At 36.5% G+C, this 15,760-nt stretch overlaps 1 protein-coding gene across 5 annotated transcripts in view; it reads left to right on the top strand.

The window, feature by feature from the left end:
- Window positions 1-15,760, top strand: part of IMMP2L (inner mitochondrial membrane peptidase subunit 2) — a 923,412-nt gene that overhangs the window by 58,786 nt on the left and 848,866 nt on the right. For all 5 annotated transcript variants that reach the window (XM_021079089.1, XM_021079086.1, XM_021079087.1 and 2 more), the window contains one exon: window positions 8,373-8,476. In XM_021079089.1, coding sequence (XP_020934748.1) covers window positions 8,373-8,476 — 104 coding nt within the window. The remainder of the gene's footprint in view (window positions 1-8,372; window positions 8,477-15,760) is intronic.

Consider the following 15,760-nt stretch of genomic DNA (forward strand, 5'->3'; position numbering starts at 1 on the left):
TTACAGAATGTATTTCTTAAATAGTAAGACTTAAAAATTGACATTATTCCTTGATTCAAGAGCTGCAGAATGGATGTTGTGTTAGCAGGCATGAAAACAATATAAATCTTGTTACACGTCCATCAGAGCTCTTAGACGACCAGGTGTATTGTCAATGAGCAGTAATATTTTGTAAGGAATTTTTTTTTTTTTCTGAGCAGTAGGTTTCCACAGACCTTAAAATATTTAGTAAACCATATTGTAAACAGATGTGCAGTCATTTAGGCTTTGTTGTTCCATTTACAGAGCACAGGCAGAGTACATTTAGCATAATTCTTAAAAGCACTATGACGTTAAGTATTGGCTTCAACTTAAAGTCTCCAGCTGCATAAGCTCCTTACAAGAGAGTCAGCCTGTCCTTTGAAGATTTGAAGCCAGGCATTGACTTGTCCTCTTTAGCTATGAAAATTCTGGATGGCATCTTCTACTAGTATAAGGCTATTTCATCTACACTGAAAATCTCTTATTTAATGTAGTCCTCTTCATGGATTATCCAAGCTAGATCTTCTGGATAATTTGCTGCAGCTTCTACATCAGTGTTTGCTGCTTCACCTTGCACTTTGATGTTTGGAGCCGGTTTCTTTCCTTAAACCTCATGAACCACCCTCTGCCAGGTTCAAACTTTTCTTCTGCAGCTTCCTCACCTCTCTCAGCCTTCATAGAATTGAAGAGAGTTAAGATCTTGCTCTGAATTAGATTTTCATTTAAGGGAATGTTGTGACTGGTTTGATCTTCTATTTATACCACTGAACTTTCTTCATGCCAGCAATAGGCTAGTTCACTTTCTTATTATTTGTGTGTTCACTGGAGTAGCGCTTTTGATATCTGTCAAGAACTTTGCCCTCACGGTTTGGCTAACTGGCCCAAGAGACTTGGCTTTCAGCTTATCTTGGTTTTCCATATACCTTCCTCACTAAGCTTAATCATTTCTAACTTTTGATTTAAAGTGAGATGTGTGACTCTTCTTTTCACTTGAACACTTAGAGGGCATTGTAGGATTATTTATTGGCCTAATTTTAATATTGTTTTGTCTCAGGGAATAGAGAGGCCAGTGCCAGGGGAGTGGCTAGTCAGTGGAGCAGTCAGAACACACGCAGCATTTATCAATTAAATTTGACGTCTTATATGCGTGGAATTTGTGGTGGCCCAAAACAATTACAATAGCAACAGCCAAGATTACTGGCCACAGATGGCCATAACAAATATAATAAGGGTGAAAAAGTTTGACATATTGCTAGGATTACCAAAATGTGACACAGAGACAAGAAGTGAGCATATGTTGTTGGAAAAATAGCACCGATGGACTCTTGATGCAGGGTTGACACAAATCTTCAATTCGTAAAAAGCACAATATCTTTGAAGCATAATAAAGTGAAGAAATAAAGTGAAGAGCAGTACAGAGAGGTATGCCAGTATCTAAAAGGAAAAATGTTCAGGTGATAAATAAAAGCTTAATCTTGTCTTGAATCTTGTGGAAAGGATACTGTCCCTGTTTTGTTTCCCTTTGTCCTGTTGTTGCTATTACTATTGTTACCATCTTTTTTGGTGACTGATATCATCTACTGTTAAGAATGTTTTCTGGATCCTCTCATAATTCTCATAACAACCCTATGATGTGGGTGGTACTGCAATCCCCACTTTATAGATATGGCAGTGAGGTTTAGAAAGCTTAAATGATTTGGGTAAGCTGGCCAGTAAGGGAATGAAGCTAGGATTTGAACATCGTTTTCTCTCAGGAGCAAGGGCTCTCCCAAAGACTTTACCTAAGGTGTTTGATTTTTAACCCTAATGCTCCACATTAGAAGCTAAGGAATTGACTGTGTGAGAATGCAAATCATGGAAGAAAACTTGGGCAGAGCAGCTCCTGGGTTTATTTTCTTCTTTGTTGGTAATCCCAGTGACTGGCTGTGTTTTTCCTCTTACTACTGGAAATCTCCTTGACTGGTGGCAGGAGCATCTGACACAGTCACTCATTTTGAGATACAGGTAGAAGCGTCTAGATTGGAGGGAATGTAGAGAAAAGGGAACCCTCCTACACTATTGGTGGGAATGTAAATTGATGTAGTCACTATGGAAAACAGTATGGAGGATCCTTAAAAAACTAAAAGTAAAGTTGCTGTCTAATCCAGCAATCCCGCTCCTGGGCATATATCCAGACAAAACTATAATATAAAGATGCATGCATCCCAGTATTCATAGAAGCACTGTTCATAATAACCAAGACATGGAAACACTGTAAATGTCCATGGACAGATGAATGGATAAAGTGCATGTGTACACACACACATAAACACATAATGGGATACTACTCAGTCATAAAAAGGAATGAAATAATGCTGTTTGCAGCAACATGGATAGTACCTAGAGATTAAATATTAAGTGAAGTTAGAAAGAGATAGAAAAAGACCATATAATATCACTTATATGTGGAATCTAAAATATGATATAAAGTAACTTATTTACAAAATAGAATGGACTCACAGACATAGAAAACAAGCTGATGGTTGCCAAGGGGGAAGGGAGGGGCGTTATATTAGGAATTTGGGATTAGCAGATTCAAACTACCATAGACAATATAAATAAAAAATAAGGCCCTACTGTATAGCACAGGGAACTATATTAAATATCCTATAATAAGCCATAATGGAAAAGAATATGAAAAAGAATATATATCTTTATCTGTATATAAAACTGCATCACTTTGCTATACACAAGAGACTAGCATAATATTGTAAATCAACTATACTTCAATAAAAAAATAAAACCCCTAGGTTAAGTACTCTTTGAGGTTTCTTACTTCAAAAAAGCTTTATTGTTTTCAGTTGGTTATAATTTTGGTGTAGTCTCTGGGAATCTAGGATTTGAAATGTTAACAAAATGACAATATAGACTCTGGTTACATTGGGTTCCCAATTTTTATGACTTTTTATTTCAATTTCATATGTATTACTTGATTTGAGAAGATTGCTTGTTCTATCTGAAGCAAACTGCCATTCACATAGGGAACAACAAGATGTAAAATTTCCAAGAAATAACATGGTTTACTGATTTTTTAAAAAGTACATAATCCACTTTCTGCATTTCTTATACAAAATTTTCATTGTGAAGTCAGTGCATTATTTTTCTTCTAAAAATTTGCTTTAGGAAACTCAAGAGGTAGTGTTTTCTCTTTTTTAAAAAATTTTTAATTGAACTACAAACAACTACAGTTTTTATAGTGCTACAGGAATAGTTTCCCAATTAAAGTTTTTTTTTTTTTATGGAAAGTGTTATTCACATTGGTAACTGTTACTCATATTTACACATGATTGTAAAGAAAAACTTTTATTCTGTTGTAATTAGCATTATCTCACTATGGATACTAATAAAGCTCTTTAATGCTTATTAAAGTCCAATTTTATTACTAATGCTTAAATTGCCTGGTTGATGCAACACAAAAAATTTCTTACAATATTTTCTCACCCAGGGTATGTTTCATTGAAAGAGATGTATACATTGTTTAGATAATGTACATTTCTTGGGAAACATCTTATTTAAATATGCTTTCAAACGTCTTTAATCTTTTAAGGTTTAAAGTATGGAAATACAGTCTTTCAGCCATGTTCTGGGACTGGGTATACTGACATGAAGAAATATGGTTCCTGCAATTGTTAAACTTACAGTTGAGTGAGAGTCATATGTATAGGCAGATACCTAGAATCAGGTTTTAAGAGCCATCCCCAAAGTTTAACTAAATTGCTAAGGGAGCACGGATGGGGAAGTAATTAATTTAGTCTTGTGAAGGAGAGGAAAGGTAAAAGAAAACTTTGTTGTTTCCTTTATAAAATCAAACAAGGTCTTCCAAGTGTTGACTGATGATTCTAATATTTTACTGCTTGAAATTAGACAGGCTCCCTTCTGGGATTTTTTTCCCCCCCTACATAAATCTTTTGTTTATAATGCATTACTTTTTGGTTCTAACAATTAACCTTAGAAAAGTTGGTGGATGATTGATTCTGTAAGGGAAAGATGAATGCAAGTGTCAAGATTTGAATCTATGGAGATTCTTCTGTCATCAACCACGGAGCGCCAGGATGTAATTTCCTAATTTCTGCAGGGGAATTTCAGGTTTTTTCTTTCTTTCTTTTAAGGCTTCACAGAGAATTCACCATAATCTGAGCTGGGCTTTGAAAGATAAATAGAAATTTTCCAAATAGGGAGAAGGCATTCTGGGAAGAGGGAAAGTCTGATGACAGGTGACTCAATAGGGAGAAGGCATTCTGGGAAGAGGGAAAGTCTGATGACAGGTGACTCAATAGGGAGAAGGCATTCTGGGAAGAGGGAAAGTCTGATGACAGGTGACTCATCCAAAGCCCTGTTTTAGCCCTGTAGGTGACGACTTATTAGTAGGTTAGGAGTTGAGGCTGACTCAAGAGTTTTCTAGTGTGGGGATAGGGTGTCTGGTGATACTGTAACTAAGGAGGGGTATATGGAAGTAACTTTGGGGCTCGGATGGAATATGATCTCTTTTGGGTATGTTAACTTGGGGAGTCTTTGAAACTTTCATTAATTGATTTTTAAGAAATTCTTTGCACTAAAATTCATTAATCATCTTACTTGCCCAGGTGTCAATAATGCAGACGTAAGAAATAATCTATTCCCCAAATCCTTGTAGACTCTTGGAGAGTGAGACAATCCAATAATTACAATATGCGCTTAAAACTGCTGTGATAGAAGCAGTCACAGGTTTTGATGGGGAAATTGGGAGTTTTGATCACCTAATGGAGATGAGGAGTGAGAGGAAAAAATTCCTGTAACATTGCCTCATGGAATTCAAGTTGTGAAGTATGAGTTAAACAGCTGATGGGAAGGTGGGAAGAGGGGGAAACATTTCAGGCAAAAATATTTATTTGGCAATGTGAAGAAATAACCTCTGTATAGATTAGCGCTTGTAATTGCTTTTATCTTGTAGGAATTATGGGATTGGTAGAATCCTACAGATCAGGTGTGTCTTGATTTTTATGTTGAAGACAGTCATGCTAGTAGTATTGGAGCTAGTGAAGAATTTCCAGTAGGGGAGTGGCATGATCAGATAAGATGCCCAGCAACCAGTTAGAATTATGTGCTAGAATCTCAGAATAGCCACTGGGGATAGAGTGGAAATTTAATTGGTGGTCATAATGGATAAAAAGTGTTTCCTGCTTAGGTGTGAAGACAGGTAAGTAAAAATGACATTTCAGCATGCTAAGTGTAGTATGAAGTGCTATGGAATGAGTACAGAGGAGGAGCAAGTGATTAGGAACTACACATAGAATACTCACTCGTAGGTGTGTGGGTGGTATTTGCAACTGAGAATATTGATGAGATTCTCTAAGGAAATGAAGACAGAGATGAAAGAACTGAAGGTAGACTTCTGGAAAAAGGCAGCCTTCATAGGAAAAGGTTAAAGAAGGATCATCCAAAGCCCTGTTTTAGCCCTGTAGGTGACAACTTATTAGTAGGTTGCAAAATCAGTAATAATGGGTGGGAAATTAATATGTTTGGTGTTAGACAGAATTTTAAAAACATGGGTTAGGAGAGAATAGAAATTATCAGGGCATATGTAGCAAAGGTAATTATTATTTTGTGACATTTTGTTCAGATGTGTGTTTCTGCATGTGTGTATTGGATACAGTATAAAATGCCTTTCTTATTATGAGTCGTAATCACAAATGTTTGAAAAACAGTACAAGAGACTAAGGAAATGTCATTGGAAATACTTAAATCACTTCTGTTCTTCACTACTCTGATGACAAGGAAAAGAAATGGACCTAGTGAAAGAGCAATGGGAAGGAGATTTTATGGTGCCAGTGGTCTCCTGCACCGTACAAGGACTTGCAAGATACTGAACTCAAAGAGAGGGTGAGGAAGAGAGAGGTAGAGAATATGAATGATAAGTATGGATGGGAGAGAATAAACCCCTATGGAGGACTGACTTCTAGCCCATCTCTATTGTGTGATGGCAAAAGCTCCATTCCCTAGCACCATGGCCCAAGGAAGCCCCCTGGATTTATTCTGCCATATCAGCTCTACTTCTTGTTAGGGATAGTGCCAGAGGAGAAGCCTGCGAAAAGGGTATAAAATTACCTCTCATTAAAATTATGATTTAGTCATATCCATAATAGAAGTTATTGAGAGCGTAACCACAAGTCAAGAACTGTTCTAAGCACTTTAAATGACCTCACTAAGTTAGTTAATACTTGTAAAGCCCTTAGAACAATGTGTTGCTCATGATAAGCTCTCAGTAAGTATTGGCTATTATTATTTAATTATTAATTAGGGAATAGTTACTGAATATCACTATTTTACTAGTAAGGAAATTGAAGCATAATAAAATTAAGTAACTTGCTTGAGATCATATAGCCAGAAAGAAATGGAATCATTCACTTTTGACATGGGGGGGGAGAGACTGATTCGTGTAGGTGCATGATTTGTTATATGATGATTGGTGCTTGAAATAGGATAATGGTAGAGAGAAAAGATGGGCCATATGTGAAAGACATTATGAAGGAAAAAAACCCCTTTAGCTTCGTGACTGGTTGGATATCAAGTAAAAATATAAGATTTTAATTTGGTTGACTGGGAAAATGGCACATAGGGTGTAAGAAAATAAGGAAGAAAACTTTCTTTGTTAGGAAATGACAAGTACCATTAAATCACGTTGCATTTTAGATAGTCAAGTGTTGAGTAGCAGGGAGTTCAAAACTAACTTTAGAGATATTTAGGCATTTTCACACAGAAGTCGCAGAAGGTGCAGGAGTATTTGAGCTCTCCAAGATAAGTCATGTTTTTGGCCATGGAAAGTCTGGGGAATCAAAGATAAGGTCATGATAATAACCCCCACAGAAAATTTCTTTAGGTTTCACACAAATCTGCTTTGTAGGTTTTGCACAAATCTACAGGTAAGTAATTCCAGGAATCTCTACAAAAGAGTATGTCACCACTGCTGCAGGGATGGGCTGTTGTCTGGCACCCACTGTTCTCTTCCCTTCTGCCCTGGTTGCTGTGGCTGTGTCTCCTCTTGCTGTCACTCCTGTGAAGGTGGAGAGAATCAGGAGTGGTTTGGAACCTTTCCCACCACCCCGGAAACTGCTGTCTCACTTCAGGACGTTCTCAGAGACCCTGGAGAATCAACAGGGGAAAAAGCTCTCCCAAGTCTTCATATTCTTTTGTTCACTACTCTCACCTCTCATGTCAGACTTGATATTTCTTGGCTTTTTCTGCACCCTTGTCCAGGTGACAGGTATATTGGCATCCTGGTTCCTCAATTTTTTATGCCTAGGTTCCTGACCTAAATAAAGATGAATTCTTACCCCCAATATATCTTAATTCCTGCCCCGTCAATCCTCAGAGACATCTAGACTTGTCTGAATCCTCGGGCGAAGGGTACTCATTTCATTAGGTTTAAACTGGGGTCAGGACCCTTTTTGGATGCTCTCTGGAGAAAAGAGATGCCAAAGCAGGAAATTCCATTTTCCAAGACTGTCCTATCATGTCTTACTTTTGGTCCCTAGACTTCTTCGTATGGTTGTTTTCCCAGTTGATCTGAGATTATTTCACCTTTCCCCCAAATGGAACAATAATGTGTACTACTGTGGAATTAGATCCTACCTGAATATTTAACAAAATACTGCTATGTTGTTTAGGTTTGGTTCACTTCTTCCTGTTAATTCTTCTCACAGCTTTCCATGCCTCTTTCTTGGAGTTTAGTAAAGATTTGAATATCTAGCATATTTTCCTTTCAAATAAGTATTGGTAATGTATTATTTTTTTTCTGGTTCCCTGTGAAGAATCCCAATGAACCTTTTTGAAAACTCATCATTTGCAGTTATTTTAGAACAGCAATTTATTGAAAGCTACTACATTAGAAATGTTTTATTGGGAGTTCCCGTCGTGGCGCAGTGGTTAACGAATCCAACTAGGAACCATGAGGTTGCGGGTTCGGTCCCTGCCCTTGCTCAGTGGGTTAACGATCCGGCGTTGCCATGAGCTGTGGTGTAGGTTGCAGACGTGGCTCGGATCCCGCGTTGCTGTGGCTCTGGCGTAGGCCAGTGGCTACGGCTCCGATTCGACCCCTAGCCTGGGAACCTCCATATGCCGCGGGAGCGGCCCAAGAAATAGCAACAACAACAACAACAACAATAATGCCACGGGAGCGGCCCAAGAAATAGCAACAACAACAAAAAGACCCAAAAAAAAAAAAAAAAAAAAAAAGAAATGTTTTATTGAACTGCACTACAGCTCTGAAGTGCAAGGAACCATGAAGATTGAAAAATACAAATGATAGATGTGTCTCTTTCTTCTTATTTTTTTAGCCTTCTTTGAATCCCGGGGGGAGCCAATCGTCTGATGTGGTGCTTTTGAACCACTGGAAAGTGAGGAATTTTGAAGTACAACGTGGTGACATTGTGTCATTAGTGTAAGTGAATCAGAGGCATACTATCTATTTGTTTATAAGATTATTTATAATTATTTCACTCGTAATTCACTGTTGGAACCCATATTGTCAATGATTAAATTAATAGGTCAATTTAAAATATGGTGCTTTTTAAAAGAAATCAATTTTGAAATGTAACAATGCTATAAAAAAAGGATTTTTCTTTTATCCTTAAAATATATCAGTTGGTTGACGTACTTGGCTTTGGCAAAATGTGTTTGGTGAAACGTTGATTAGAAATTTTTATGTTGTATTACCTGTATTTGGTATTTGGATTATTTTGAAATTTTGCATCTTGGAAGCAGCTTTCATGTTACTCTCATTAGCTTGGGCAGCTACCAAATATTTCTAGAAGATGATAGTTGTGACATGAAATTCAGTGACATTTATATCTATCAGCAATTTGACTGAAAAAAGGAAGTTTGGAAGGCTAGTAGCCTGGAGGCTTTTGTTCAGGACCAAAAGGTGGCACTGTTTCTCTGTTAAAGTATTATGACTGATTGGGAACAAAATTTCATTCCAATCTTAGTGTAGAAAAGGAATGTCAAAATGTACATAACTGACACAATGATAGTCCTAGTACATGCTTGAATGGTTTGTATTTGAGGTTTGTTTGCTTATTCTAAAAGCAAATTCACACCGAGAAGGCTGCCACAGAACTTGCCTAATTTCTGCTGGTTTCAGTTACCTATAAAAATGTTTTAATATGATTTCCCGTGTTGCCAGTTAGTGGTAGCAATTAATGTAGCAGTTACTGTCATTTGTTTTAATGATAGTAAAATCCTACTGTTTGATGAAGCCTTCCAACTTATATTTCTGATTCTTGAATTGGACTGATTGTTTCTTGTTGGGTGATAATTTGCAGTTGTTTGGTAAAAGCAGAACGTTATCTACTTGTTCATACTTACCTTTGGCTAGTGCTTTGTGGAAAGAGATATTGTCAAGCCTGTTCCCCCAAGATTTTTTTTTGGAAAACATATTAACTAAATCTGGTTAGTAATTAATGGAATAAATAAATTTGAGTGGAGTTTTGTATGGCAGGCATCCAAGGATGGGATTAAGTGCTTCTCGTGTTCTCGAGTGCTTTCTCTAATATTAGCCTACTCTTAGGAGTATACTCTTATTTTGTCATTCAGGGCACTGTTTCTGCAGCCTCCTTAACAACCTTTTCATGCTGGGTTAGCCTGTCGTGTGCTCATTATTCTTTTGCCTTTGGTTTGACAAGGTTACATCCTCACTTAGTCGGTGATGGAGAGGATACCCACCCAAGTGAAAGAGGTCACACTATAAGCAGACAATTGTGCAGCATTTTTTTCCCCCGTGGGAAACATGCTGACTATCTCTAACCCAGTGAATCTGAATAGGTAATGGGGAAAAAAAGGCTCCTTGAAATTCAGGGTGCATGGGTCCATAAAAGTACCCTAGCATATTATTGGCGATGTAAAAAAGGGAACACTATTCTCTTTATAAATATTAAAGTGATAATAATTAATATATAAATTAACTTCAAAAGCTGTGTATTCAAATTGCAGTTGATGTAGTAAATTATAGCTACTTTGGTTGAAGTGTATTTTTCACGAGTTAATTATGTGCTATTTCTCCATCATGTACAAATAAAACAAATTTTCTTTCATAATGCTAGTTGCTAGCAGGAGCTGTTTACATATAAGGATGCTTAGTGATTGGTATCGTATTATTGAACAACAAATAATCATTAAGCAGTAATTGTTGCTGTCTTTTGATGAACAGGAAGTCATACTACAATCTTTAGCGTCATGTAATACAGTAGAAAACATGGTTTAAAGCATCTTTTTCGTTTTATGAGCAAGAATATTTTCTAGACACATGTCCTTATATTAGAATATCCTATCTGTGTAAGAAATGTGTGACTAATATAGAAATGCATGACTACATTTTGAATTTTTGACTAAATATAAAATATGTAAGATACTAATTGTTTTGATAACACATTTCATTGATACATAAGAAATCTTTGGAAACAATGTAGTATGACAGTTTATATTTTAAATTACCCTGGGACAGCATTTTATTTTTTCAGAGTATGTGGAAATGCAGCATTTCTATTATAATATTATGTATGTGTTTATATATTAAAAGGCATATGAATTTTCTAATAAATAAACACTGCAGTAAATGTCAGATTTTACTTAAAACAAAAAGGTGTAGTAGCTTAATGGAAGGAGACATGAGGAAGGTTTGAGACTATCTGTGTTTACAAGGGCCAGGGGCATTATCATCTGAAGCTGCAAGTAGAGAAAAGATTACAAGCTTTTTAAAAAATGTGCTGATCTGAGAGATGTAGGCTCAGCTCGTTGTTTTGTGTTGCTTTGTTTTGTTTATTTATAACTTTATTTTTTTTAAAAGAAAGATCCCAGTTAACCTTGCAATAAACACTTCTAGGTGGAAGGTTGAACGCATAATACTGATTCCTTCCTAGCTGGCTGCTGTTAGTGTACTTAGCTTTCTGTTGCTATTATTAATGAGGCAAAACATTAATGACCTGGGAAGAAAATCACATATGAACCAGTGCAGCTTAGGCTTTATACTGAAATTCTTTCTCCATCTACCAGCTGCCTATGAGCTAATTCATGTTACAGGAACACAGGATGTAGCCTAGCCGACTGTCCCTTCTATTGCAAGAAAATTTGTTCAGGACTTAGTGACCAAGGCTGTTTCCTAAAGCAAGAAAAGTCTGGCTGAGGAAGGGTGCATATTGGAACATGCTTCTTTGCATTGCTTCCACATCTTTTCCTGTCACTTTCTTTCTATAAAAGGTTGGTATCAGTGGGGCTATTGTTTAAGCACATTATTCAGTATGGTTAAGTCAAAAGGTATATTTATTTAATAGCATTATTGGTGACACAAAACATCATCTGCTGTCATCAAGTCCTCAGTATTACTGAGTGTATATAGGTGACTTCATACTCTCTTAGTGGATTTGCAAACTAATCGTGGTGATTAAGGTAGATTTTCTATACTTTGGAATTGACTTTTCATTAACCTGTGTGATGGCCTTACTGCCATTGACTTCACATAAGTAGCACCATTTTATAGTGATATATCAATTAACAGCCCCCTTGGGACAGAGGTTCCTTCCTAATAAATTTCGATTAATCACATTTAAACATGTTTTAACTTTTTGTTTTGACATAAAATTAAAGGCTGTAAAAATATTATGGAGAGTTCCCATATATCCCCTAATAGTTTTTGAGCTTTATTAAGGTAAAATTTAGTTTTTAAGCTAAAATATTAAGGTAAATATCTTATAACTGTAAGATATTTAAAGTGTACACTAGGGTGAATTGATATATGTATCCATGTGAAAGGATTTTTCTCCATCAGATTGATTAACATGTCACCATTTTACCTTGTACGTGTGTGTGTGTGAGAGAAAGAGAGAGAAAGAGAGAGAACATTTAAGTTCTCTCAGCCAATTTCAATTATATAATAGAGTTCCTGTCATCACCATGTTATACATTAGCTCCTCAGGCCTTATTCCTTTTTTTTTTTAAAGGCTAAGGATTGAAGCCTATGCCACAGCCCCTGCAACGCCACATCTGCAAGCTCTGCTGCAGCTCACAGTTTGAACCTGCATCCTCATGGATACTGGTCGGGTTCTTAACCTGCTGAGCCACAATGGGAACTCCCCTTATTCATCTTATACCCACCAATATTAACATTATATACAACTGTAGTCCAGTTATGAAGTCCAGAAAATTGACCTTGATACAATACTGTTAACTAATCTATAGACCTTATTTGAATTTCACTAGTTTTCCCACTAATGTCCTCTTTCTAGACCAAAATCCTACTTAAGATCCTGTAATTCATTTTTAATTTTCATGTCTCTCTAGTCTCTTTTAATCTGTGTCAGTTCCTCCATCATTCTTTGTCTTTTTTTTTTTTTTTTTTTTTTTTTTGTCTTTTTGCCTTTTCTAGGGCCGCTCCCACGGCATATGGAGGTTCCCAGGCTAGGGGTCGAATCGGAGCTGTAGCCACCGGCCTACGCCAGAGCCACAGCAATGCGGGATCCGAGCCGCGTCTGCAACCTTCACCACAGCTCACGGCAACACCGGGTCCTCAACCCACTGAGCAAGGCCAGGGATCCAACCCGCAACATCAGGGTTCCTAGTTGGATTCGTTAACCACTGCGCCACAACGGACACTCCTCTTTGTCTTTTTTGACCTTGACCCTTTTTGAAGGGTTCTGGCTAATTATTTTGCGGAATGATCCTTTTCAGTGTTTGAGGGTCAGTCTGTCTGCATTGCTGTGATGGCATTTGCTGGGGAAGCTGAAGCCACGGGAACAGTTGGGGAGGTGGATGAGACAGGGTCAGAGGAGAAGGATATTTTCAGGAACAGTTCTTTTTAGTTTCTTGGGACCACATACTTGGGTCATGACTAAGAGGTTCCACGGCTTCTAGAATTCCACACAGTCAAGTTGATCGATGCTAGGAAGCAAAAGGGAGAGCTGTGCAGATGGGGGAAAGGCTGTAGTTGCTAGCAAGGGTGGAAGGGAAGGAACTAAGGCTAGGTCACAGATTATAGCATACTGTGCCAGCATTCAGTTCTTGGGCAGAAGGCTAGGGTGAAGGATTTGTCCTGTAATGAAAAGCGCTGCGTGTCAAGCATTGTGCTAGGTGCTCTGTATGTGCCATTTTAATTCTCATAACACTATCTGGAGATAGTTACTATTTTTGTGGGTGGTAGACCTATTTTTTAATTTATTTTTCATTGAGGTAACATTGGTTTGTAACATACAAGTTCCATATGTACAACATTATATTTCTACTTCTGTATACACTAAATCTTGTGGAAAGAGTTATTTTTAACATGATAAAACTGAGATTTAGCAAGTAAATGGCAAGAAAATGGCAGAGCTAAAATTTGAATGCAGGTCTTTTTGACTCTAAACCAGTATCGTATGATACAGTAGGCATATGTGGCTACTGAGCCCTTGAAATGTGGCTACTGCCACTTGTTAAAATAATAGTGTTTGGGTATATCCAGTCAAATAAAATATATTATTACAATTAGTTTCACCTATTCATTTTCCCTTTTTATTGTGGCTAGTAGAAAATTGGAAATTACCTATGTGACATTATGTTTCAATCGGACAAATGCTGTGTCTAAACCTTTCTTCAGTCTACACTGCTGCTTTCCTGGAGTGTGTATGTGTGAACTAAGATGAGATCCTAAAGCCTGAGGTAGGAAACATACTAAGGTACTTGCTATGAAACAAAGCACACTCTCAAAGATAGGTAACCACTGCGTTGGTAAGAGTGTTGGGGTGATCAGGTCCAAAGGCAAAGGTAAAAGGATTTGTAATCTACAAAGAGGAAAAAAAAATTAACCACAATATTTTTTTTCATAAAGCTGAAGTCCCTTTATTTTTAAAAATTTATTTCTTCTTTATTATTGAAATACAGTTGATTTACAAGATTGTGTTACTTTTAGGTGAATAGCAAAGTGATTCAGATATATATATATGTGTGTGTGTGTGTGTGTGTGTGTGTGTATTCAGATTATTTTCCACTATAAGTTGTTACAAGGTATGGTTCCTTGTGCTATGTGGTAAATCCTCGTTGTTTATCTATTGTATGTATAGAACTTTTTATCTATGAAGGCCATACTCCTAATATATTTCTTCCTACCTCTCTTTCCCCTTTGGTAACCAAAAGTCTGTTTTCTATGTCTGTGACTCTTTGCCTATTTTGTATATAGATTCATTTGTATTATTTTTTAGATTCTACATGTAAGTGATATCATATGTTTGCCTTTCTCTGACTTCACTTAGTATCATATTCTTTTTTTTTCATTTTTTTATTTTATTATTTTTTTATTACTCAAATGAATTTATCACATCTGTAGTTGTATAATGATCATAACAATGTGGGATGGAAATCCTGTGAAATTAGTATCATATTCTTTAGATCTACCTGTGTTGCTGCAAATGGCAACTTTGCATTCTTTTTAATGGCTGAGTAATATTCCATCACATCTATCTATCTATAAATATATATATAATTATATATATTATCTATTGGTGGGTATTTGGGTTGTTTCCATGACTTGGCTATTGTAAATAGTGATGTTATGAACATTAGGGTACATGATCTTTTCAAATCAGTTTTCATCTTTTCTGGATATATGCCTGGGAGTGGGATTGCTGGATAGTACGGTAGCTCTATTTTTAAAGGAACCTCCATACTGTTTTCCATATTAGCTGCACCAATTCACATTCCCATCAACAGTATACAAGGTTCCCTTTTCTCCACACCCTCTCAAGCATTTATTATTTGTAGACTTTATCTTGATAGCCATTTTGATTGGTGTGAAGTGATACCTCATTGTTTTGATTTGCATTCTTGAATAATTAGTGATGTATAACATGTGCCTCAAAACAGTTTTTAGTATTTATTGAATGTTTATTATTTTCTAGTCACTGGGCTGAGTTCCATGTTCATTTTTATTTAATCCTTATTAAAAATAACCCAGAAAAGTAGACCTGTTGTTATTCCTATTCTATAGATGAGAACACTGAGGTACAGAGAGGGTAAGTAACTTGCTTAAGAACATATAGTTGGCTGACAAATTGAAGAGCAAAGATTTAAACGGCTTCCCATCAAATCCTGTCAAACAATAAAGCTCTAACTATTGTGGTGATGGTTTGCTTGAGGACACTTGCTCTTAGCAAAGAAGTCATGCAGGCTCTAGTGTCTATATATCTATCAGATTATCCACATTTCTGTAATGAAATTTCTGATATAATATTTCCTGAAATGTGGTCTCTTCAATAATATCAATAGTGATAATACTTTAATATAAATATTAGTGTGCATATAATATTGACTGTTGGTTTGCATCATGCTAAAGTAATTGCCACTTTCTAACTGTGATGGCTACATCTCCAGCAGTAAATATGAGCAAAGAGTTATGAAGATTTGAGCCAAGGAAATAGATGAAATAGAATAGAGCCTTTGGAAAGAAAGAAAAAGAAAGAAAGGTGCTAGTTCTTTGTGTCTTGAATGCTTGTAAATCTTTAAAGGTCCTTTGACCCACCAAGGGAAATTAATTGCAGTCTGCTAAAACACGAAATCCATGTTTTGAAACAAATGCCCAGGGCAATGATAATACCGAATAATGACCTATAATTGTATTAAATGTCAGTTAATCTGTTGGGCTGGGAGAATATCATTGTAAATCCTCATCTATTCTATCTATACTTACTCCTAATTTTTTTTT

The sequence above is a fragment of the Sus scrofa genome, chromosome 18 (genome assembly GCF_000003025.6).
Source record: "Sus scrofa isolate TJ Tabasco breed Duroc chromosome 18, Sscrofa11.1, whole genome shotgun sequence".
In the NCBI taxonomy this organism is placed as follows: Eukaryota; Metazoa; Chordata; class Mammalia; order Artiodactyla; family Suidae; genus Sus; species Sus scrofa.